Source organism: Haliaeetus leucocephalus, unplaced genomic scaffold (assembly GCF_000737465.1).
Source record: "Haliaeetus leucocephalus isolate CR32 unplaced genomic scaffold, Haliaeetus_leucocephalus-4.0 Scaffold773, whole genome shotgun sequence".
NCBI lineage: Eukaryota > Metazoa > Chordata > Aves > Accipitriformes > Accipitridae > Haliaeetus > Haliaeetus leucocephalus.
The window spans coordinates 1,744,356-1,770,480 of NW_010973209.1; the positions used below are offsets into that span (position 1 = coordinate 1,744,356).

Here is a 26,125-nt window from a genome sequence, read left to right on the forward strand (position 1 = left end):
TTTAGGTGTTCTGGAAGAAAAAGTTAAACCAAAAGTAAAGTTATTTCCCTTCGTAAAACAAAAACATTAGAAGTGATACAGTAAACGCTAACCATAGTTAGACAGTTAGTGCGCCGGACTTTTTACGTCTTCGAAGTATTCCAGATCTGGCCATCCACAACAGGAAGAATCCAAGGAAACTGTGTCACTGTTTGAGGCCTGTCTTTTTCTAAGCCCTCAAAGATTTCCTGCAGCCTCCCTTCTTCTGTCCAACCCTATTTCTAATGCTCACGGGCAATACAGGCTCTGAGCGTGAAGCCAGTGCAATCACCCCGCTACCCAAATCCGCTTCCCCACCACCTGGATCTGTTCCTACAGCTCGCGAGGAAGTGCAGGTGGATGGCTGAGCAGCAGGAACAGCTTGCTACCGCAGAGCGCTTTGGCTCCGCTCGCTCCGAGAAGCCGTGCCAGCGGCCGCCTTCACCCGGGGAGAGGTTCCGGCGTTTTTACAGCCGCAGAACCATTCGTGATGTCTTCTACAGACAGGCAGATGACAAACGGCAGCCACAGCTCTAACTGACCTGCGCTCCAGCATCTAATGGCTGCAGCGTTGAGGATGTAATGTTATTCGGGAGTCCCGGGCGCTGGTTTAGTATTGCACCTCCTTCTCTCCGCAAAGGTCAGCAGGATCTGGAAATACCACAGAAGACTCTGGGCACAGCTATACATTCCCGATACCAGCACGTTCCTTCTCGCTGAAGTGGCGGTGGACAAAAAGGTGGGGAAAGGTCTCCACAGGTTTGGCAAGGACACAGTGGGAGGAGAGAGAAACTTAAGCGAGCTTGTGAATAAAGAGAAGAAACGATCTGGAAGTTAAAGTGTTTATTGATGTGTTTAAACTTTGTACATTCCCCACAGACCACACTAAGGAGTTTGCAGGTAAATCTGTGCATAGTGGGAAGAGACACGGAAGGGGGAAGAAAAAATAAAGTCACAGGAAAAATAGAAAAAATACACCACAGGTTACCAGAACCTCCAGATTTAAAAAAGCCGTGAGCATTAACACCAACTATACAAGCATTACAAAGACATGATGGTGAGTGGAACAATACCCCTTTTGTTCTTCTTGGGGCCTATGCATCCAATTTCCCTTAAAGCAGGCAGTTATCCCTTTCCCAACTTGTCCCTCTCTTCCCTCCCCAGTTAAAGCGAACTCCACCTTCATCAGCTCCCAAGGTACTGATTATTGCAGTGATTTGTCATTTCTGGGCGAACACCCAAAGCCGTGCCTACGGCCCAACATCACCAAAAGAGATGCAAAGGCTCAAAAAGCTGCGTCTCTTAACTACTTACCATGCTGGTGAGGCAGGAGAGCTGGGGGAAATTAGAAAGTAGTAGCAAGAGGGGGCTGTTAATGCCAGGTGAGTACTGAAGGAAACTGGTTCAGAACAGAGGATTTAAATTCAATACCAGGAACTTCCAACTCTAGAGCAGAACTGAATCTGGAAGGGGAATGTGCAGACCCCAGTATGCACAAACCATGTTCTAACATTCCACTAGAATAACTATAAACAGAGATGCTAGAAGCCTTTTAACTCCTTGCCTCCAGGGAGTCTTGATTCCTAGAGCCCAAACTGCTAAGCAGCAGGGTGCACACCACTGGCATATGAGGATGGGTTTTTTTCTTTTTTTTTTTTTCTCTTTTTCTTTTTTTTCTCATTATAAGGATTTTTGTTAGTTACCATTCCCAATTGCTTCCTTGCTTATGCTGTCATAGTTCCTATCCCTAAATTAATCTCTTTGCAACTCCCAGCGAATTTCACTTTAAAAAAAAAAAAAAAAAAAGAATACTGCTTTATATATAAAAGCCAAAATGACTGAAGAGCCACAACTGTCTCCTTTTTACAAGGTGGGCTGGTATAAATGACCCTCAATATACAGGTGGTCTATCAGAAATAAAAATCAACATTTCCCATTTTATATATATAGAGCTTGTATCAGACAACAGTACAACCGAACTGGTATTTTTCAGATTATTTAAAAAAAAAAAAGAAAACTACATCTCAGTCAAATATCTGCAATAGATCCATTTTTCCCATTTAAGGAGATTTATATATCATATTGTTATATTATCATTTCTTCACCCATTTAAAAGAATGGAAATTGCAACTCTACAGTAGTAATTATAGTCTTAATGATCCAGGAGTTCTGAATGTAAGATGAAGTCCTCTCGAAGCAACTGTTGGTCAGTAGTTGATCCAAAACGCTGGACCCCTTTGGCCCTCCGCCCTGCTCCTTTCCTGGTCAGGGCTGTTGTATCTTCATCTCTCTTATATCTGCATCTGCTCCAGGTATTTGTAAGTGGGGTTCTCGTAGCCATGGTTTTGCATCTTGCTCAGATGCCGCTCTTCTGGGGTAAGCATTGGATCAACCTTTAGAAAGACCAGACGGTTACCGGTCAAAGGAGGTACTTCCAGGCCTTATTTCATAGTAACAACAGCAGACAAACGACGGATAAACACCGTGGCAAGCAGTACACAGGGAAAAAAGTAAGCCACAAAAAATAATTTGCTTAACAGAGTTCCTCGTTTGGGTGCTAACGCCTCCTGCCTGCCCTTGTCTCTTTGGGGATGTTCTCCACAAATCTCCGATAAGTTAGCTACAAATTTGGGACCCGCTTCTCTCATTAAAGAGGTCGTTATAATTTCATGCATCGGTTGGGCAAAGGGGAAAAGCAGCTTTCTCCAGACTCCATTAAGCTGTCATTAGGAATGTGCATGTTGGAAGCAGAAGGAAGAAGAAGGAACTGCTTCTCAGCGTTCAGCTGATTGTGCTGGCTTAATAGTTGTTAAATTAGTTGGGAGGACAAATTGCTATAGATTGACTGACTTACTCCCCTGCTAAAGATATCGCCTGAAAAGCTCATTTACTGCTAAATCCTATCCTGAGCCAGACAGGGAAGCCTAATTGAATTCCTTGTGATAAGCGAATACAACTGTGAAGTGACAGGTCCCAGCATGGCATGCCGATGACTGATACCTGCATACTAATAAGTAAGCGATGAAGATGTCAGCATCTACAGAGTTAAGTCCCATCTAGCTAGGAGCAGAGCAGTTGATGGCTTGGCAGCTACTGCCATCTTCGCCCCCTACACACAACATGTGATTCAATGCTGACTATTTTCATCCTCGGTTATGGAGCAGGAGTTGTTTCTCACCTCCACAATTCCATGGCTGATGGTCCCATACTGCCTCTTCCTTAGCATCACCAAGCTGATGACTATAACAGTAGCTATGGCAACAGCAATCACCAACAGCCCAATAAGGGCGCTGCTGCTGAAACTGAAGTCATCGCGAAGGGAGTTGTCATTATCCTGGAGGGAAGAAAACAACAAAGCGGGTAGAGGAAGAGCAATGCGGGAGATGCGCTGCTAAACGCAAACCTAAAAGGTGGCCACCGATAAGGTCTTCAACCACCTGCGGAATCAAGACATGACTGATTACAGGGGACAGTGTATATGTTTCACCTCTAAATATTTCAACCAAAAGGATAATGAACGCAATATTGTTTCCCGCTTCGGCACTCTGGACAGACACTGACCCACATCGCTTTCCTAACCCAGGAAACACTTTTGCAACAGAAGAGTCAGGTTAGTATCTAACATGTGTTTACTGTTTACATCTTTATGCAGAAAGGCCGTACTGCGTTAGACTCTGCGTGACCTCCCAGAGCAGTGTCAAGGCACCAGACCCTGAATTCAGTAACACACAGGAACCGAAATCCAGCTTTAGGAATTCACCGATCACTGGACTCGGTAGCCACACACGTACCGGCTCGTCCACCAGCCCACCGACACGCTCCGCATTGAAAATCATTTCCTTCACGTCAAGGGTTTCATCAATTACCTGAAAACAGTCACAAGAGCATTTTATGAAAGGAGCCATACAAAACAGGTGGGAGAAGGAATATGAAGGCAGACAAGAGACCTTTAATGAATACCAGCAAAGGCTCAGAAACACCTACCATCTTTCCCCTGCCCTCAACAGCGTGGGACGTTCTCCCAACTTTTAATGCCACCTGATTTAGTACTGCAACCGTTTGGACGTCCACACTACATCAAACTGAAGACCCAAATGAAAAACTAGGTCCTAGCCTTGGACACAGCATTTCTGTCGTGTCAGATCTAATCTGTGCTTTAAAACAATTTTGAAAGGAAACTCTCAAAAGTCAACTTTTTTTTTTTTTTTTTTTTTTTTTTAATAACTCAGAGAATTGAGGCAAGGCGGCTGCCACTATAACCTAGTGAATTCTTTACACTGTAGCTAGAGCTAATAGCCACTGGGTCACTTCCCTTCAGAGGAAGGCGAGGCCTTTCTTACCATGAAAAATAGGTGGGAAGACGGATGGAACACCCCAGCATTCAGTGTATTCAGATAGCAAGTTACCTAGCTAAAATAAAGGCATATCAAAGGGTCTCTGCTTGGGAAAGCAGTTACTAAATCAGACGGTTCTCCAACTCGGACTGCCAAAGATCTGGATCTCTCTCCTTCCCTCACCCTCCTACCCTTCTGATGCTAATCAGTATTAAGAGCCTACAATAGTCAGAAAACTGACTCCCCCACACCATATGGATAATGAATACACTGACATTCTGTAAGCAGGAAGGAGACATGGAAATAAGCCACAGCTATTAATTAGTGTCCACAGCAGGCTTTGCTTTACAAAATAAAGGTGGAGGGCTCACCACATTTTCATCCACTTTGTTCTTGTTGTTAATCACTTTTTCTTCAGCACCAATCAGCCCATCCAACTCAGTCATGCCAGAACCTGCACCAAAAGAGCAAGGCAGGAACCGTTAGGCAGCCCCCAGTGACATTTAGGAAGGGTTACCTACTCTTTGTAGAGCTGCCATGGCTAGCGTGTTTAATCGCATGGACCGCTGATTATTAATCTGTCTTCATGCTGTTGTGTCAGAAGGGGAGCTCATAAGCTAATGCTACAGTGACAAGTGATTGGGGGGGGGGGGTCGGTTAAGGAGGGGAAATGAGGTGGTAATGAGAGGAGCAGACAAGACTCACCAAAACCAGGCTGAAGAGTAAATCCAGAAATACCATACTGTTAAGTGCTGCTGTTAGAAGGTCCAAGGCAACATATAACACAAACTGTGAGTGCGCAGTTCCTTTCTGCAAATGTCACCCCGGGTCACCGCCACCTCACCGTGACCCCCATGACAGAAGTATGCATCTCCTCTCTGCTGAGAGCCAACGTGCAGGGAACGCTTTCAACCGCACGGTCAGCATCACCCATTCTTTTGAAATCAAGCGCATCAGCAAGCGCCTCGGGAATGAGAATTTCAAGGTCACCCAGCACGGCTCTGTAATGAGCTGCTGTCCCTTATCTGGCACGAGCCCAGAAACAATAAATCCCAGGGCAAGGGAGGAGCAAAGAACTACACTAGCCTTTGTACCAGAACATCACTCACCCATTTCTAGGCTGAAACTAGCACAGGCTCAAGAGAAGAATATAAATTAACAGAAGGTGGCTGCTCTGCATAAACTGTTTTGATCTGAAGCGTTTATAAATAGATCAGATCAATAACAGAAGAGCCTGATGGAAGATACTCAGCCCTAACGTAACATAGCAAGTTAGGAGAACGCCCATTTGCCATTATCAGTAGGGACAACATAATGTCCTTCACAACACCTATGCCACCTCCTTAATGCAAAAGCAGGACAGCAAAGCCTCAAACCTTCACCAGGGTCTCTCCAATGAGGAGCACGAGGTGGGGGAAATATTACTACAGCACTTAACACTTTGCCAGTGATTGCATACACCTCTCCACAAGCTGCTGAGCTTGCAGGTTGCCTAAGACATTATTATGTCAACGGCCGCTGAAATTGGCAGCACGTCCTTTGATGAGATGCAAGGAAAGGCTAGTTGGCTCCAAGGCAAGTTTTTACAGTGACAAGCTTTCACTGCCTGAAAATGCCAAGGAAACTAACGTTTCACTCCAACTCCTCCCAAAAGCATCACCTCAGTTTTAGTGCATTCCCCTTTTCCTGTGCGGTTCTTCGGAGACAGTAATGAGATTCCAAGCATGGCCAAGATTGCCAGTCTGACTTCTCATGGCTGTCAAAGCAGGTCACATTATTGTGAAAGTCAATGATTGGGATTTTCTGGAGAGACTAGCCACAAATAGTTTTTAGAGAACTACTGTGTCAGCTTTTAGCTTATGGCTGCTTTATTCAACTCTCAGGAGCTAACATAGCATAGTCTCCAGGGCTGGGAGTTCACCTGCTGCATTGAGCTTTGCTATTTGTCACAGAGTGCTGTACCAAATAACAGACCCAGTTCTATGTAGCTCAAAGGCACAGTTTAGATTATATACTTCCCGGGGGAAAAAACCACACACATGCACAACTCCCCCCCAAAAGTCCCTAGCAGCCCTCATGAAATTCAACGAAGAAGGAATGGAGAGAAGGGGCAAGTGCAGGATATAATCTTTGTCCCCAAGTCATCAGAAAGTCTTCCAATTACCCAAACGGGGAGAAGCAGCCTATATTTATCATCTTTAAGTCAACAAAGCACTTGTCCAAAAAAAACCAAACCCAAAAAAACCCCCAAAAACCCCAAACCCAAAGAATTTAAAAACCCCATCAAACTAAAGGCTGTCCCAATTCTTTCCAGAGCAGTCAGTACACTGAATTAGCAGTACACTGTTCCACAAGAGGGATGAAGGTGACTTACATTTGTAGAGAAACACCAACAATGAGACTAGTTTCAAGCTACCCGACCTTCACCATGTTACAAAGCTACATGTGGTCACACGAAATGGTTATCAGCAAAATCCTTTGCTCTCCTTTGAGATTCTGCACAATATATTTGGAACTAAAGGCAGATTAAAACGCTGGGTTTACTCCCCACACATAGCACACGTACCACTGCTCTGCAAGAGCATTTTAAAAATTAGCCTTCCATTTCAACTTCAGGAACTAGATCTGTGGTAGCAGATCAGCTGGGCCGGATCTTCACCTGAGACTGTATCACTAAGAGAGGATTTAATTTAATGCCAATATTTCTATGCCACTCTTAAAGCCCAGGCAGACCCTTTTTAGCCAGGCACTGAGTTATGGCAGAAGTAACAACAAGCTAAAGGAGAAATGGATAATCACACGGGACTTTGCTAGTACGGAGAGAAGCTACGTGTGAAAAGGTGATGCCCAGGCGACCACAAACACAAAGAAGGAATCTCCTATTTTACCTGTCCCAGACTAGCTGCACTCTATAGTATTTATGAGGACATTTAGCTGGGAAACACAGCCTATGTCTGCTGCAGCACTCTCACTCCTAGTTTAGTGCTGTCATCGGGTGGTAAGGACAGATTCCGCAGCCGGCAGAAGAGCCTCTAGACTATTTACCATCAGCACTTCAAGGTTTATTTTAAGAGGTGTCGAATATGAGTACACATGGAGAGATGCAGAGATGCAAAGTACTGCATGGTTGCAGACAGACTGCTAGGCCCACATTTCTTGAGGGCAAAGAAGCTACTCCATGCACTTAGAGACACTCTGTGAGCCCATCAGGGAGGAACATACACAATCAATTAGATGCTCAGACTAGCTCGTTTCTTTAACACTAGGCCTAAACAAGCAAAATTGAAAGTTACTGATCTAAATGAGAGCAGGGAAATGAAAATAAAGGTGAGTATGAAACTAAAATGAAGCTATCAAACACACTGAGAAGGTAGGAGAGTGATCGAAAGCACTGTGAGGGAGCAGCTTAGAACCAACCTTTTTTCATTGGATGGTACAAATCCGGCTGAGGATCTAGCAGGAGGGAAAACAAAAACAAAAATAGCAGAGAAAGGAGATTAAGAGAGAAAGGAAAAAAGGCTTGCGCATGATTTCTGACTCAGACCCTGGGAAAAGCTTTTAGTTTACAGCTTTCTTTAAGCTCAGGACTCTGTTCCAGCATTTTTTAAATAAATACACAAGCGCACACCAGCTGTCAACACCCGATGATACAAAAAATATAGACATATATTTAAAAAAGAATAAAGAGAATTCCTGCAGCCCTTCAGCAGGTCACAGCACAAAGACTTAACATAACATGACAGCGTTTTGGTTAAAGACTGAAATTAATTCCAGAGTCAAGCCACAAAGTAAAAATTTAATGCTCCCTGAAAAATGGGAAGAGATGAAACAATTTTGCAAAGCGAAGAATCGGAAAATAAAGACAGCAGCTCAGTGCAAATTACTAGTGGCACTGCCTCTTTCCAATGGACAGAGTCTGAGGGGTACTGCCGGGGCAACTGCTTCACTCTTAAATCACCCAAAGGGATGGAGCTTTCTGTGCCACCGAGCTGAGCCTACCGGCTAAGAAAAAGTGCCTACATTTTGTAAAGCCAGTGAACCCAATTTTCAGTTCCACATACCTTCGCTTTCAGGCAAGGCTGGGAAGGTTTTCACCTGGAATGGACGGAAAGGTTTGCCCTCCAGGGGAATTTCTTCACTCTCCTCAGAGCTCACTCTGACATCCACCTGGGATTCAGAAATGGAGGATGTGAACTGATCCATGTCTGCACGTTGCTCCTGAAGCAGCTCATCTGAAAGGAATAAGAGGAAATATTACACAAACTGCATGAAGCCTGGCAGGAACAGAAAGGGGCAGATGGTTTGAACCTAGCTGAGGCAGGGCTGCAGGGGAACACTGTTTGGGGCTGCCAGGTTATCTTATCTCGCATGCTCTGAAGTCTCATCTGGAATTCTCAGTAAAGGCGTTGGCTAGAAATACATACAAATAAGGGCCAAGAGGCTTGATGTGGCAAGAGGTTTTGGCAAGATGGGATTAAACTCACATAAAGCGGGAAAGCATCTGCTTAATTTTATGGATCTTTTTCATCTCCCTTTGAGAGACAGCTTTGCTATTCTGAATGTTGTTGACTTTTTTTAAACAGACAATGAAAGTTCTTAGGAACAAGCTATTCTGGCTGGCTGCATTGCAAAACCCAGAGAATATCTGCCCTGTGGTACCTAAGCCTAAGCCCAAGTGCTTGTTGTTGAGGGCATCCCCTCAAAGGAGCTAGCAATCTTTCTGGAGCCCGCTTCACTTGATACAAAAGCTTGTAGTCTAACACGGTGGCACTGGAGCTGGCACACAGAAACACTCACCAATCTCATCCTGGATTTCTTCAGCCACATATGGCACCTTGTAGAGCAGAGACAAGCTTTGATTCATCCGCTCCTCAATCACATGGAGATGTGTCATCACCTGCAAATGTACAAGAGTGTGTTGGAGTAGGCAAAGACTGTCAGTCACTTGATTGGTACCGTTACTTCGCTTGTTTAATAAAATACCTAGTACTGGTGGATCTGCCATGACAGACAGTAGAACGGGACACAGGTCCATCCAGTCCAATTCCCTGACTGATGCTCTCTAACATGTCATGCTTCACTGGAACTGGCCATTTGTACATGGCGCTCTCAGTATTTTGGGAAAGGAAAGGTTGGGGGTGAGAGAGAAGATTCAGCTGACTCTTGCTGTAACCAGCTCTCCACTGGAAAACACTGAAGCTGGTATTTCCCGTATGCCAGATACAGTCATAATTCACTTCCCGCAGCAGCTACAAGCAAGTGCTTTATTAAATGGATTATCATTCCTGACTACTAGAAAAGATACACGCAAAGGGAGCAGACAATATTATTTATCAACTCTGGTTTCAGAACAAAGGTGCCTTTCAGAACAACGGTGGCATTACATTTGTCTTACACCCACTACACCCACTCACTGGCAACAGCCTTCTCCCTTCATCTGAAAAATAAATTCAGATTCCACGCAACCTCAAATCACTCTTCCCTAGCATATTAAATTCTCTGGTGAAGTCAAGCCTGACCTGAAGAGGGTGCTGCATAATCAGGGATCACGCAGACCAAGAAAAACATTTATGTGGACAGCCGTTGGAAAAAAGCTAAGGAGTTGAATGGACCTGTTTTACAGTCTGACGTGTACCTGACCTTTAAGAGCAAGGATGAAAGCAATTTAATTTTACATGTAGCAGCTTGTCAATCAAGGGAATCGATTGAGGAGCTTAAAGTGCACCTGAAAAGTAAAGCAAATGGAAATTGAACTGTACCACCCACATCCCTCGCATGTCGATTTGTTGACACTACAGCCTTCAGAATGAATTAAGAACTGTTTAGATTTTAGCTTAAGAATACAGTTCACACACTCCCTCTTGGGCTTTGGCAGCATTGGAACAAAGGGTCAGGGTGGACTGTGCTTGATATGCCGAAGCTGTCTCTGAAAATGCTATCACATATTCTGCATCGCAAGCCAAACATCATCTTGTAAATTCCACAATTGCTACCGCTCTTTCCGAGGATGCACAGCTTAATAAGAATCATAGAAGCAGTGGCAGACAACCTGAGAGACAAGAGTTGAAGGTACACTGCTAGCACGCAGAAACAACGTGAAACCCATGAGACCAGGCACCTGCAAGCGTGAGGTTTGCTTCTAGAAAATCACTGCAACACTGCTCCACACCTCACCAGAGGTGACAGCAACAGAAACAGACTCCAGTCCCTGTCTTACTCTTAAACCATGATATTTCCATCTACTGGTTATACAGCCAAGTAATAAAGCATTTTTTTTTCTCAGCGTCTATTTCTTTCCGTTTGGCAGCACTGGATGTGGTCCACCGCATTGTCTCCTTGCAGCTCTCCATTCTTTTCTGTTCTTGCGTTATCTTTCACACGTTACAGAATTCAAAGATACTACAAAGCAGCAGACCAGCCACAAACTGGGACTGGCGAAACACAGATTACATTCCTAAAGCTGAGACTGGACAGTCAGTTCTCTCTGCTTCTCCCTGAACGTGTGAAAGGACATACCCTTATGAACAGATCTTTCAATGTTAACAGGCCATTCTTAATTTGAATCTTAGTTAGGCCTTTCAGTACATCTTTCACCGTTTTAAAAGCGGGTTGTAAAAACAAGTACATAATTCAAAAGATTTGTGGAATATCTGCAACTGCTCTTACAAGTACAATGGCCAGGTCTGACATCCACTTGAAGCAGCATATTCACATACACTACCCAGCAGACGCAAAATGATATTCTGGCTGCTCAGGAGTAAAATACATGGCAACAGCACAGAATAAACTCATCGAAACAGACTTTCTAATAAAGCTAACGATGATCACGTGCTTGGCAAGGGTTATATATGATGCTTTGGAAACAAGGCAATAACTTTGCAGAGGCACAAGAGAATCCCCACAAACTCAAAACACAGGCATTGTGAAGAACAAGCCTAATGAAAGGAACACACAGACAGGAGGTCTTGGAAGAAGCGAGGAAGTCTCTTCAAGGATGACCAAGCGCCCAGTAAATAATTTCATGGGTGTGTGACAAGAGGCAACAGAAAAATTATAGCGAACCAGTTCTAAACCCCTGGACTTGTCACAGTGACCAACAATAATTCATGTATAAACCAGAGTTCCCCTTCTTTAACACTGAGTCAAGCACCACGGAAAACCATACAGGCAGCATATCTGGTGACAGGCAACAGGCACACAGAATGGGAGATCTCTGCACAAGTATGAGAAGTTGCTATAGTACCCAGCAAATTAGCGTGAGGACTCGACGCATGGCTTCTAGTCTCTGACAGCCAGGGTTGGGTAACAATGCCTCCCTTGATAGAAACATTCTTTTACCTGAGATTTCATCTGTGCAGCCTTTTCTGGGTCAACTGCCAGGACGTGTTGGTAATGGCGGATGGTGTGCAGACGGTCCTTGTTCTCAGCACGAACATAGCGCTTCAGAGCTTGCAGGATGCGGTGGGGCTGCAGGATTTGAGGAGGGGAAGAGTTCACATCCATTTGATTCAAATAAAATTCACAGCGGAAGTACAGCACTTCGGATGTCAGCCTGCTTTGTTACCGGACAGATCAATCACCTGCGCTAACTTCTTAGGTATTTTCCTTATAATTAAGTCTGTTTGACTCGGAACACTATGCCTTATGAACACTAAACAAAGTGGAGGTTTTTTTAACCAGGCAGAAAGGAGAGTGAGTCCATTAGGAGACTCGCTGCTAGGTCTGCAGCACAAACTGCCACTGGGAACCTATTCCCAGCTTCTGCCCCTGCAAGTCACTGGCAGTCTCCTCACCAAGCCATTCCCACCTTCCACCCTGCCCAGCGCTACCCTATTGTCAAAGTTTCTTGCAAAGAAACTCACCCGCGGCGGGTCAGCCTGCAGGGCAGCCAGGTAGTTCTCCAGAGCAATCCGACGGCGATCATTCAACATGGCTTCCACACGAGCCAGGTGAGTTTCCACAAGCTGCTGCTTCTCACTTGCTGCCTCTTTCTCCAGGGATTTAACCATTGCCTGGAAGTGCTGCAACAAAGTAAGGAGTCTGTATGAAATGCACTGTATGCATCAGGGTCACCTACTGTCTCTCACGTAACTCCTCAGAACAAACGGAGCCTGTCACGCTGCATGTCCTAGGCATTTACAGTAGGAGAGAAGGGCACCGACAGATGTTGATGCAGATTTCGCCTTTGCAAATTCAATAGTGACAATTTGCCTTCCAAGCTTCCTTCACAAACCATTTCAAAGGTCTGAGGAGGACACATGGCCTTGCAGATAAAGATCAAGTTGAAGTTGGGAGATCCACACCGTACTGAACGAATGACACAGTATTAACTCTTTCCCTCAACCCTGCAATATAGAAACAGGATAAATCCCTTCAGCCTAGAGCCACTGATCTGAATTTGCAGTTTACCAAGGCATTGCATAAGGGGTTTTTCATTGGCACATCTTCAGATCCAGTCTCTATATATTCTGTCAGAAAGGTCACAACACACATCTCCAAATGAGCCAGACAAGTCCATTAAGCATTGTTACCTTTCAACAGAGGTGATGGAAAACTCTTTTGGACTTATAGTGGCTTACGTTGAAAAACGTACAAAGAGAAAACCGTGTTCCAGGACAAAATCCAAAGTGGGCTTAAAAGCTGGAGTCAGTCACTTAGTTGTATATTGGTTTGAGGAAACTTCATATAGTTGTCACTGCCAGAAGAGCCTGCCCCTAACAATGCCATACTGAGAATATCCCTGATTAACTTCACAGTCTAATGGAACTCTCCTCATAAGGCAGAAGAATGGCATTTTGGCAGCAAACCAGCTTTATCTGCTGTCTAAATGGTTTTCACTAAGTCTGCCCAAACAGGAAATGTGTGTCCAGAAAGTCAGGGCCAATCTGAACTGGGCTGTGAGGCCACTGCTAAGTGCAAAACAGGCCAAAGGTCTGAAGTTACAATTTGGCTCTGCTGTCGCTACGCTTGAGGGGTGAGATAGCTTCCTACTACTGGGTTTAGGAAAGGACCTCGCACAGTATCGGATCATCTCCAGCTTTAAGAACAAAGCACGCAATTGAATCAGATCTCCTCTAAAAGGCAGCTGTTGACAGAACAGGAAAGCTGTTCTTCCATCTCAGTTGTCTTTTGGCTTTGAATATTACAATCTCTCATTTAGTTTTTTGCGAGGATAGAGGCCAAGCACCAGTAACTTTCCTCTTTAGGTCCTTCACCTCTTACCTGAATGAGAGTCTGCCTTTCTGCCTTGGGGAGATTTACAGCTTGGTGCTCTGCTTCCTCCCATTCCTTTTTCACCTGGACAAGAAAAGGACAGAACACATCAACAAGACACAAATTTACGTCTGATCTTTGCAAGCTAATTTGCCTTCACAGGTAGATCCTTGTACAGCCTGGCTAGGTTTTGAAGGCACAACAGAGCTGCTGTGGGGTTTAAACCTAGCACTTAAGCCCTCTGAGCAGCAAGCCAAGTGTCCCCAGTGATTCCTCTCTCCCAATGCTCTGAGGAAATGAAAATCCAACTACCACAGTGTGGTTGTATTACAAGAAACACACAGAAGGCTGGCGACTGGAAAGGAAGTCAGTTCAACATCAATTTGTCCAGAAAAACATGGGCGGAAACTATGCAGCGCAGCACAAATGACTGAAGCTAGATGCTCACCCGGTCCATGCGGTTGTGGTGTCTGACCTCCAGCTGCTCCTTTGCCTTCTGGAAGCGGGCATGTTCATTGTCATCGGCAGGGGTTTCAAAGTAGACATCCACATCATCAGTTGGCACTGCAAAGAGAGGGAAAGGATAAGCAGAAGTTCAGAAAACTGTGATCTTGGATTGCAAAGAACAGGTAGGAGAGGAATCTCCATACCTGCATAATTAACAATCTGGCAGACTGAGTTTACTGAACCGCCACCTACCAGGAGTCCATTTTGGTATCTTTAAGCTGCCAATTTACTGCAACATCAGTTAGTTACATCATCCCAGAAACACAGTAATGCACTGCGGCAACCAGCACCTGTTCAGTCTTCTCATTAGTTCCGAGATGAGCATTATTCAGCTCCAGCAACAGAATGACTTGGATTGCAGAATAAAGAACTTGTTTTCTCTTCCCTTTCACATTGGCTTTGGATAGTTTAAATGACATTTTGTGCATTAGCTGTTTGCTGACAAGCTGGCTCCAGACATCATTAATATGATTAGGGAGCTTGACAATAAATCTGCACAAAACACTACCCACTATTTTAACACTTCAAACCTACCTTCCCTACCAGATGCACCATGCAGGACTAACAGGCAATGATATTAGACAAGACAGCAACAGAAGGAGGCTCAATGTGACAAACTGACGTGTCCAATAAACTGGATGGTTTGTACCTTTAAGACATTCAAATTCAACAAAGGGAGAAATAAAATTTCAGAACTGACAATTTCAAGCATCTGCAAAATCCACAACAGGGGCTTTGCACTCCATATACTGCAGTTCAGGAAACGCTGAACCAAGTTTGTGTGCTGCAGTTCTAGAAACTACACATCCCAGAGCCCTTTCTGAAAGGATCTATGGCAAACATGATGCGCTCCGTTGTTGCCCTTCAGCAGAGGGAGGGCAGAAAGTGGAAGTTAAGGCAACCTTTCAGCTGTATTAGTTATTTGGGTGGAAATAACCTCCAACATGTCATTGAAAGATGGCATACTTCAGAAAAAAATTTACCTGCCACTTAAGTATGGATACAGGTTAAGAGTTTAGCATGCACCTGAATCCACCAACCTTTAACTAGGGAAGGAGGAGTGAAGAAGGGGAAAGGATTACTGTGTGAAATAACAGCAACACACAACATAGGCATCACTGTTGCGTGCAAGGGACAACGTCAGATCAGTACTGTATTCTGGGCCTGCTCATGGCATTTCTGAACCAGGCTTGGACACAGAGAACTCATTCTCCAGCCCCAAATCCCTCTGTAACAGGACAAACTTTTGTACAAAAAGCTCCTGATATCCGCATCTCTTATTTCACCACTTCAGTTAGATCAGCCCAATCTAAAGCACTTGCATGAAGCCCATTTTGTAAACAGGATTATGACTGTATAGTCAGACTGCCAAGCCCCAGATAACACAAAAAGCCTTTCAAAAGGCTTTAATGGTAGCTGAAGTGGAAGTGCTGGAGTTCAACAATAAGATTAACAAGGAGGTTAAAATGTTTTTGGTAGTTTTATCATCTGACATAAAAGCCAGTTGAAATTGGTGCCAAAAACCTCAAGATCTCAAAAACGCAGGGATTGAGTCATGATTCATATTTCAAACCGAGCTGAAAGTGGGAATCTGAATTCTGTACTACTTCTCTGATATTTTCCCAAAATAAAATAGCAAGAAAATGACTACTACCAGGAGAATGGTGAGTAGCAGCCTACTTTTCAGCACCAACTGGTCAAATGTACACACAGCAACACCACTGGGGAAAGTGAGTGCTTCCTTCCATGTATTTGGGAAAAAAGTCAGTTACGCAAACAGGCAAGCTATGTGTTTTCACAAGAGGTTAGAGACAGCCCCTGGTCCCTGCTACAGATCTGGAAGAGGACAACTAAGCCCTCAGCAAGAGCTGCAAGCCAACGGTGAGCACAGACAGCACACGTTGAGGGCCACTTTCCCCAGGAAAGTTCACCCTAAAGACCTAGAGAAGCGGAGACAAGAGGAGACTGCTGCAAAAGGACAGACAGAACTGCTGCAGACACCAGAACCAAAAGGATGAGCTAGACGTATCCTCTCTTGACCGAGGCAAGGAGGAGGAGACACCAAACGCCAGACAGACAGAGGCTAGCTGCAAATGGGCCAGTGGGAGGCAGGACTTACTCATCTTTTTACACACAGCCATACAATACTCCTCTGACTCAAAATTGTTCCTGTTGCCTCCGCAGCCTCCATATATAAAGCGAATGCATTTTCTCTTGTTAGGGTCGAAGTACCAACGAGGCATCACAGCCCGGCAGGGCCCTGTCATCGCCTCCTGGGAGCAGACAGCTGTGTGGAGACGGGTTAGAATATGAGCTAGTGAGGAGCACAGGCCTTGCCGAGTGACTTACACAATGCAGTGGTGGCTCTAGTTCACACCTTCTTCTAAGGCACCAGCACTGGCCTCAGCATCGCTACTTCACTGACCAAAGGGCTTTTGTCAGTTTTGGGGGGATTTTTAACATTGTAAAAGCATTCATCACAGGGCTCACCAGCGCTATTCAGGGAAGCGCCTGCACGTCATGCTTTGGAGTGAACATGCAGCAGCAGGCTACCCGAGCAGTTGTCTCAACACAGAGCTCTCATCTGCTAGAGTGATTTCTCCTTAGCTAGAGGCTGAAACAGCAAGGATCTACTTTGCCAATGCCACAGTGTTATGCCTCAGGTGTCCCAGTGGTAGAGCTTCCACTCTTGGTATAAAACCAACATGACGGAAAGAAAACCCATTAGGGCTGCTTAAAGCATTCAAAGATGTCCTGTTCCGCTGCACTCTGCCTGGATAGACACTTCACATCTTAAAGGTGAGGTGTAAGAGCAAGTGAAAAGGCAGGCTAAGCAAAAGTAACGTGATTGCCATGGCAATCTGAGCCGATAGGTTTTTAAGTTTTGAAACATCTATACGCTAAATATTGAAACTCCAGGTAGCCACGGCACATGGACTGCTTCACAATAAGCAGGCAATACAAGCAGCTGGGTTATTCTGAGGCAAGAGAACAGATACGGCCTGTAAGTTAGCAACTGTTCAGGGTACTTTCGGGAAAAAAGACTGGGTACCCCCCAAAACAGACACCCCGATCATATTGTTCCAATTCTGTTCCAATACCTGCAGATCTATAACAGTCCTGTACATATATGAGCTAAGCCTTGTTTCAGCAAATAAAATTATCTGCAGCATGCTGGCATTTTACCAAAAAGATGCAAGAACTGCTGGCAATGATTCAGTGATCTGTAGCTAATTGAATTTCATTCCCTCTCCCCTCCTCTTTCCTCTGCAGACACTTCTACACATAAAGCATAGCACATCGTATAACGCTGAGGCACCACACAATCGGCAGATGCCCTCTGCAGTGGCACCTACCACTTAACAAAAGCTACCTAAAGTATAGTACACATTACTACAGTAGTAAGTATATATTACTCATATAATAAAATTGGGCCAATTGTGTTGGCTGACTTACTTTCATGAAAGAGAAGGGTTTATGCAAAGGCTATTAAGGCAGCACCAAGTATCTTCCTCGCCCTTTAATGGCCAGATGGCAGCTTTATGCCTCCTCTACAGAGCATGGCCCACAACTTTTAGCTTCCTTTTCATAAACTGGTATAAAACACCAAATCCAAGATAATCACCCCAAACCAGGATTTTAAATTCATAGTATACTTCAAGTGCTTCTTTAAGATTTTCCAAAATTAGCCTATGCAGATATGGTTTTCTGACTCAACACTGCACCTTCATGAAGGTGCTCATTCAATGTGCCAAACACTAGGCTTTCTGCCAGCAGAACTGCTGTTTATCTGGAAACATATGGCCCATGCTCTAGAGAGTTAATTTCAACACTTGAAACATAAGCATCATCAGCTTTCCTCTGTTTGCTAACTTACTGGCAAATAAAACTTCCAAGTGGCATTTATTGACTTGATCAAAAACCCATCACCAACTGACAGCCAACAAGAATACTCTCAAGGAAGCAAGAGGCCTGTAGGCTAGAATGTGTCTTACATTTCATATCGCTGCTGACTTCTTTTTCAGAAACAGCCTTGTCATTGCTAGGCTCTGTGGGGGTCTCTTCATTGTAATCGTCAACTTTGTAGCTATCATAATAGTAATCACGGTCTTCCACCACATCCTCCTCCTCTTCCCCTTCATCTTCTTCATCTTCCTCTTCTTCCACAGCTGTTCCTGTGAAGTCTTCTACACCTGCCTCTGTAGGAAACTCACTGAAGGGATACAGTTAAATTAGGGGGTAAAGTTAAGGCTAAGAACTTCGCAGCCAACCTTTGATGTACCAGAAAAATGATTCTCTTTTCACCTGTTCTAGAAACACAAGAGATGGGAAAAATAAATATACCAACTATCGATCAGTCCATCAACTGGACTTCCCTCATTACAGACAGCTTCTCCATGCCCCTGGCTTAGTGGGGTTTCCTTGCATTTTCTCATCAGCTTCTTTTCAGTAAGTGAAAGTCTATCCTATCTGGGGGAGGTACCTACTGTAACAATCAGACAGTCTTTTGATGGGTAAGGATGAAGGGAGGGGGGCTGTTTAGCTCCTCCAGTAATAGGAGCAGTGCAAAGTCATTTGTCCTTCTGTAATGCTTTTTCAGGCTCAGGATACTCCTTTGGGAAATACAAAAGCACAGAAATTCTCCTCTCAATCGTCACCACAAGGGAGTCACCATGTGAAACACTCACATGCAGCAACTTCACATACAGAACTGTTAACATCTACGCCAGTAAGAACCCTACCTTTTATAAATGTCGTAGTCTTCATCCTCATCTTCATCCTCCTCCTCTTTGGACAGAGCCTCATCCACAACCTTTGTCTGAGGACAACATACATATTCTGTTCCATGGAACTGGTCTACTCCACAGGGCAGCAGCATGCCGTAACTGTGCAGGATCATCCCTTCCGTCAGACAGGCCTGAAAGAGGAGCCCATTTATGTCAGTTTATCATCATGCTCTTGCTTTGTTTGCCTATCATAGATCCCAAGAATGCTACCAACGGTCTAAATTTTACAACAAGGCAACAGCAAAGTACAGCCTAAGTCTCAACATCAGAGGAAAACGGATTTGAAACTTGTAGCTTAAGCAAAATCCCCAGGAAGTCCCAGACTGAGCCATGCAGTGCTTCCTGGTGTTAATGTATCAAACACCCCCCAGCCCTAACAACCGCTGTACCAGCTACTAGGAAGACAATTAACTCTATCCCAGCTGGAACCAGGACGCTCGTCAGCCTGGCTAAGTTCAGGAAAAATAACTAGACATTTTGTGCCAACTCAAGGGAGAGAGCACTTGCAAGAAACAGAACTGTTGTTTGCTTTTCTGGGCTGGCCATTTAATTAAACTTTATCTATGAAACTTTACATTGGAGTAAGTGAATAATCGCTCAAATGGACTTTGTGTCAAGATTATTTTAGCATGCTGTAGATGAAAATCAATCCGATAATTCAAGAAAAAGCCAAATGCAAACTGTGATTAGACATTATGTCTATACACTTCTCTTAAGCTAAGGAAATACATGGCCTTGTGGTGCCCCAGAAAAGAATGAAGAAAGGCTTTATTATGTACATCAGAACCCTTTTGTTTGTGCTTTGCTTTGTTACAGCACAGATGTAAAATGAGCCAAATAGTTGGAGAACTTCTCCAGAAGTATGTTAAAAGCAAGTGATTTTTAAATTTGCTAGACATCAACAAGTTTATCCTCAATTAAAAGGTGACTCCCCTAGCACAGCTTTATTTAGACAGGTTTTGGCTCCCAGGATTTTAAAGAAATGGAAAGTTTAACTGGAACATCCTTAACCTCATCTTTACTAGTACCACCACGACTAATCATTGTGTTTCTGTTTCTACAATTGCTGTTTCTACAAAATGGAAAACATGTACATTTTGTCATGATCTTTTTATTACCCCCAGTTCAAATGGGTGCGCAGAAAATTTGCAACATTTTTGCTAGTCACTTAAAAAAACCAAACCAAAACAAAACAAAACAAAAACCCCAGGGCTAGATTTATTCTGAGAAGATAATCCATCTCTTATGTAAAACCTCCACTAATCAGTCACAACGAAACTCGGATTGTTCCCAAGCAAGCACTGCCAACCAAATCCCCAGCAGCAGCAGGTACATTAACGCAAAATATGCAAGAAAAACGGGAAACATCCTATGACCAATGTAGCTCTCTGCCCTGGAAAAGAAGGATGAGCCATTGGTTAAAGCAATATCCTAGAGACCCAATTTCAAATTCCTAGCTCCATCCTAGAGTATGATCTTGGGCAAGCTACTTAGGATAGCTTTTTGTGACTGAAGAATAACTCAGCTAGCTACACAGGTTTTTAAGTCACTTGAGTACTTTTAAATGTATTTTTTCATTGCTCCCTGCCTCAGTCTGCAACATGGGAATAACAGACCCCAGAGATAAACACTGTTATGCTCCAATACTACAAGCATCCAAGTGGACAGATCCAGAATAAATATTCCGGCTACAGCAGCTCAATTACCTCTTTTGCCACAGTCTGCCAGTGCTGATGGCTTTCACATACATCCATCCGCTCCTTGTGGAAGAATCGGCACTTCTCTGGAACCAGTAGGACATCGCTTACAAACTCACCCACTGAAAAACAAGAAACGTCCATAGTTCACACATGTCCGACTTCCAACAGAAACTAAAGCCAATACCAGAACTCCCCCTAAGTACACCTCGTTGCAAGTGCCTTAAAGGTTTGGTATATTCTTAACGGGGACAGGTCAGATCAGCAGCTCTCTCTGGAAATTTACAGAAAAACAGAGCCTCAGAGTTTCCAAGGTAAAAAGAGGAGTAGGGGCTCATTCCTGAAACATTACGCAAAACCTAAGGCTGAACTGAAGGCAAAGTTTACAGTGCAAGTTAATAAATAGTTGCTCGTGGAACAGACAGGATTGACTGAAGAGATTTCACACAAATCTTTGAAAAGATTGCATCTGCATACGAAGTTTTCAAACCACTTAATCACCAATTTCTAAACAAGCTGCATCATACCAAAGTGAGTTCATGCTGTCTGGTGCTGTAACAGCCTGGAAATTTTTACGTGCCGCAAGTGTTATCTATGTTTTCAGTATCTGGGTATCTGAGTAAGTCTTGTTTGTTTTTGTTTTGTTTTGAACAGTTTCCAGATGGTTTAATTCAGGATTAACTGCAGCACATTCCCTGACTCGGACAGTCCTAACCAAAACACAGAGGGCTGGAAAAATAAAAACTATACAGCCCTAAAAACAGACTAGAACCAGAGTCAGCAAATACACTGCATTCCAATATTTAGATAACCACAACAGCACCAGCATCATGAAATTCTGGCACAATCTTAAAACCAGACTTTTGCTTTTGAGGAAGGTGGAAAGGAGAGAGAGAATTGGTCTGCTCTACAGACTCTGTACTAGTTGGACTTAAAAGATATTTAGCCTAAGTTTTCACCACAACTCAGTTTGGTACCAACACACGTCAAAGAAGTACAAGAAGTACATGAGCACGACTTTCTGTTCTTAGCCCAGATGTCCGAACAAACAAACAATGCCACTGGAATACAAAACGTGACATTTTCTCAAAGCTGAGATTTTTCTTTCTTTCCTGCAGATCTAAATGCCACATCCAGTAATTTGAAAATAAGGAGACATCTAGATACTCTGAGAAGACCAGGAAAAGATCTTCAGTTCAAGTGTTTCAAAGTAACATACCCTGCATACTTGACTGGCAGCTTTAGGAATCCTTTGTTAAAATTGAAGAAAAGTTCTTTAAGTTAAATGTCTTTTCTCGTGGAGACTCCAAGGAGCAGAATTATTTGTTCAAGCAACCTTCAACATTATGATTTCAAAATACATTTTAATATTTTGCATGACCAATTTTTTTGCAGCCCCTTAGTAGTGATACCAAAGGCTTGTGGACACTTCTAAGCGCTGTACACAAGCGAAGTAGAGTTTAGGGACAGATTATCTGATGACAATTGCAAGGTAACAAAATCAACTAGCATTCATCATCTCTTTTAAATTCGTTAAATTTTGAACTACTAGACACAACAAAGAAATGGTCTTTTCCCCATTTTCTTCCGTCAAAACAGGTCAGTTACAATTTTGAGTTAATAATCCTTCCTCTTTCACTCTCACGAGAGGTTAGTTGAAAAGTTTCTGATAAGAAAGCTAAACCCGACCAAACTTTAAAATCAAGAGACTGTGGTTCTGGGGACTGAAGGCAGAAGACTCATGCTGATCAAATGCAATAATCAGTACCAACAACCAGCCATTAAACAGCCTTTTTGAAACACACTGAATCCTAGCACCTTCGCATAAGATACATGGAAGGTTCTCTCAATTCACCTAGGGACTGGAAAACCCTTACGTGCTACACATTAATGGACACTTTTCCCATTCATGGCCACTGCTATCAAAAAAGAAAAAATCTTCTGCCTTTTCAGATCAGAGCAGGCCAGGCGTAAGAGGTGTTTCCATGCCACCTAACAGCCTAGCCAGAACTGTCAGCAGTTTGTCTTTTCACACCTCACCAGGCTCAGCCCTGCTCCCATCATCCTATTGTTACCTTTATTTTACAGTTCAGCGGGAGCGCTAATGGGTTCTCCTCTTCTCCCCTCTTCATCTTTGAAATACAAAAGAGCTTTCATGGGTGGGGGGAGGCAGGAGGAGGTTAAACATGGTATGACAGCAAGATCCTACCTCTAGATAGCCTGTGTGTTAATGTAGCAAGGAAGACACAAGCAGGAAGGGGAGCAAAAAACCATAGTTCGACTATAATCAAAAAGTCATACGCACCCCAGAGAAACACATCATCCATTTACAACAAGCAATTTGTGGACTGCTAAAGAAAACGAAAAGGTACTTTATACACATACAGACTACTGACTTGCAACTCAGATCTGAAAACCAAAGCTGCCTTGCAGGCTAGACCAAGTAAGTCAAGAACACTGTGACAGACAGTAATTAAAAACTTTAACAGATAGTTTAATGCTTATCAAATTTTTGGGCAGTGTCACTAAAAGCCTATTTTTCAGCTGGAGAACAGGCTTGGGGGAGGATTCCTTCTGAGAGAGATGACTCCTTATAAATCCAGAGATCTTGCTTTCATCCTCAGAAGTTCTCAGTATGATCAGCTGGGTTTGGTTGCTTCTCAAACCTGAATTTCCACAACTATAAAGAGATGCATCTTTCTCCCAGCACGTATCCACACCAAATTCCATTTCTTATGAAGTGCTTTATGATCGTCTAGTGGAGGGTAATATATATAGGAGAACAGCACCCATACAGTTCTGCAGATTTGCTTGTGTTCTCCTATGTCAAACCACATGCTACCCTGAGACATGGATACAAATTACGAAAACTGGTTCCTGCTGAATGCTCCCAGCAATCAGACTCTCCAAGACTGCGCAAGACTTCTTGCAAAACAGGTCTTTTCCAGTGGATAACTGAAAAGAGATTCAGCCAGCTGAGACTAAGCTTACTACTACGAACACATGCAGTGCAGCACAGTGTCAGGCACAACCTACAGGTCAAAAGCTGCAAGGTAAACAAGCTAAACATGTTCCCTGATTCAAGTGGGTGGATAGATTCTGGAAAGCACCATGAAATCCACCGCAGTTTATCTCATATTATTTCACAGTTCAAAGTCGGGACATGGGATACAGCTGCAAGAAGCAGGGCCTCTTTGAAACAGCAAAGTTTAAATATAGTCATTGAAACAGAATAGAGATCTCTTGCCAAGACCAAAGCAGGAAGCCTGAACACACTGAGCATTTAAGTCTCCAAGGCAACAAAATATTAAAGCTCCACAAAAATAGGATCAGAGTATTAAATCCCAATGTCTTTGTGATACTCAAAATACAATAGCCTTCAGGTTTTTATGGCAGTTGCAGAGAGAATGGGGATTTCTTTTTCACGCCAGGCACCATTATTCCACCACAGCTGTTATCTAGCCATCGATCTGTTCGAGAAAGGCAGAATTCCATCTTGTGGAAATAAAAATGCTTAAGTGGAAGTTGGACGTGGAAATGGCAACCTAATATGACAGAAGCCTTATAAACTCTGTTGTTCTCTCTGTAAGAAGCCAAGAGGCAATTCTTTGCTCCTCCCACAAGAATGCACAAACACATCATACAACGCACTCACCCAGGCACTTGTAGGGCACAACAATATGAGTGTGGTCCTTGCACTGTTTCTTCCCTCTCTTGCACCAGCTGTCGATGCTGACAGGTTGATTGGCTTCCACAACATTTGTGATCTGAAGGTCTGGATACATCTGTTTAACAAGACACAGAGATAGGTTTCTCTCCAGAAAGGACAAAGAACGTGCAAAGTGGCTCCTAACCAGAAGCAGCGAGGCTGATTCTCTAACACAAAAAGAAGTTCAAATTTGCACACGGACACACATTCTCTTCTGGATCAAGCTTACAACAGCTGAAGACATAAAAAAGCCCCCAGCTGTTTGTCACACAGGGCTTGAGAAATGGCATGTGTCATCATTTCTCTGGGTCAAGAGAAAGCCAGGTCAGGGGCAAGAGCCTTCATTGGCACTAAGTTGAGGTGTTTGGCTTTGCACGGTAGTGGAGAAACATTTACCTGTTCTGTCTGGTGCAGCACGATACGCTCTGGAAAAGGGCAGTCACCAACAAATAGGGTTTAGTAATATCTTCAGACTCTCGCCACTTGTCAAGCTAATACGCACCTACCTCCTCAGGTTTCCTTATGCCTGCTCCATTTACAGTGTATTAATATGATCCCTATGTCCTGCTTGAGTTCTCAAGCCCAGACACTGACTTATATTTAGGCTTCTGCTACGTGAACCAAATGTAGACCTAGTTATATCAGCCTTGTAAAACAGTTTTAAACGTTTTCCAGTCCAGACATGGTGTGCTCTATCACTTTCCCATTTAAAAAACCCATTCTTTGTGGTACTTTATGTGCCTGTCACCTCAGAGGAGCGATTAAAGACGCTTATCAAGGCCAATATGCTACATTTTATCTGGAACACACTGAAAGGAGATTATGGTTTTTTACAATGAAGCACGAAGAGCCTAAAAATACCACCAATATTTTGATGAAAATATTTTTCTAATGTTCTGGCTCATCTGAACATGTTACCGAGAACAACACAGCCACATTCTAATTAAAATAGGTGTCAGGTTCCATTTTGCACAGACCTGGAGCAGATGCTGGTTAACCAGCTCAGAGGCAAAACATTTGGAGAAAGCCCTGCAAACGCAGACATGGATGGATACCTCTCGGACTCACAGACTGAGGACCTTCTGGGGCAGCACAAACTGATCTAAATCAGAGCTAGCTCCTAAATCTCACTGCAGTGTCCTCCCTGCTCTTCCTGGGCAGTAACACAGCAGGACAGTTCAGGGAACTAAGCTAGTCAAAAGAAAGTCAGTCTCCTGCAGGGTTAATTTGCTATTGGCCAGCTACATTGGAATCCAATTCCTCAGCAGCAGTGAAGATTCTGGATCACACAGGAAAACTAACCTCCTGGCAGTACTGCAGAATCTCTTCCTTTTTTCCAAGGCAGCTCTTGGTCCCGGAAGTGTCAGGTTCCCATTTCCCAGTCTGGATATTCACATGCATATTTAGCTTCCCACAGAACATGGCAATTTGAGGCTCTGCCACAGCAAACCCTGTCCCAGCATTGGCTGCGAGTGCCTGTGAAGACAAACAAAACCAAAACATGTTGATTGCATTATCTGATCGAATGCAGAACAACTCAAAGAACCAGAAACACTCTGGCATCTTCTCAGAGCTCCTGCTTAATCCAGAATATTGGTGGAGTCTTGCAAACTATTTTGTAACCGTATTCCTTAAAGCTGGTGAGCCCACACCAAGTTTTCACCAGTAAGCTGTTTGTTTTTCCAAACACTGTTTTTATTATTGCAACAACAGCTTACTAAAACCAAGAGTAATTCACACTTAAAGCTTGTGCCCACAAAGGCTAAAACAGATGTCCGAAAAACTTAGACACGTATTTGAAGATAAATAACTAATACTAATAACTTTTGGCAGAAACACCTCTGTGAGGTTACACACAAA

At 43.6% G+C, this 26,125-nt stretch overlaps 1 protein-coding gene across 4 annotated transcripts in view; it reads right to left on the minus strand.

The window, feature by feature from the left end:
- Positions 1-846: 846 nt before the first annotated feature.
- Positions 847-26,125, minus strand: part of APLP2 (amyloid beta (A4) precursor-like protein 2) — a 48,502-nt gene continuing 23,223 nt past the window's right edge. The window contains exons 2-18 of one of the 4 annotated variants that reach the window (XM_010581391.1): positions 25,568-25,741; positions 24,212-24,341; positions 20,566-20,678; positions 18,815-18,990; positions 18,068-18,285; positions 16,192-16,359; positions 14,014-14,129; positions 13,575-13,649; positions 12,215-12,373; positions 11,691-11,819; positions 9,150-9,249; positions 8,414-8,584; positions 7,770-7,805; positions 4,724-4,806; positions 3,810-3,884; positions 3,197-3,352; positions 847-2,411 (exon numbers count right to left, since the gene is read on the minus strand). In XM_010581391.1, coding sequence (XP_010579693.1) covers positions 2,310-2,411; positions 3,197-3,352; positions 3,810-3,884; positions 4,724-4,806; positions 7,770-7,805; positions 8,414-8,584; positions 9,150-9,249; positions 11,691-11,819; positions 12,215-12,373; positions 13,575-13,649; positions 14,014-14,129; positions 16,192-16,359; positions 18,068-18,285; positions 18,815-18,990; positions 20,566-20,678; positions 24,212-24,341; positions 25,568-25,741 — 2,181 coding nt within the window. In that variant the 3' untranslated portion in view covers positions 847-2,309. The remainder of the gene's footprint in view (positions 2,412-3,196; positions 3,353-3,809; positions 3,885-4,723; positions 4,807-7,769; positions 7,806-8,413; positions 8,585-9,149; positions 9,250-11,690; positions 11,820-12,214; positions 12,374-13,574; positions 13,650-14,013; positions 14,130-16,191; positions 16,360-18,067; positions 18,286-18,814; positions 18,991-20,565; positions 20,679-24,211; positions 24,342-25,567; positions 25,742-26,125) is intronic. The other 3 variants (XM_010581393.1, XM_010581392.1, XM_010581395.1) reach the window with 3 other exon arrangements.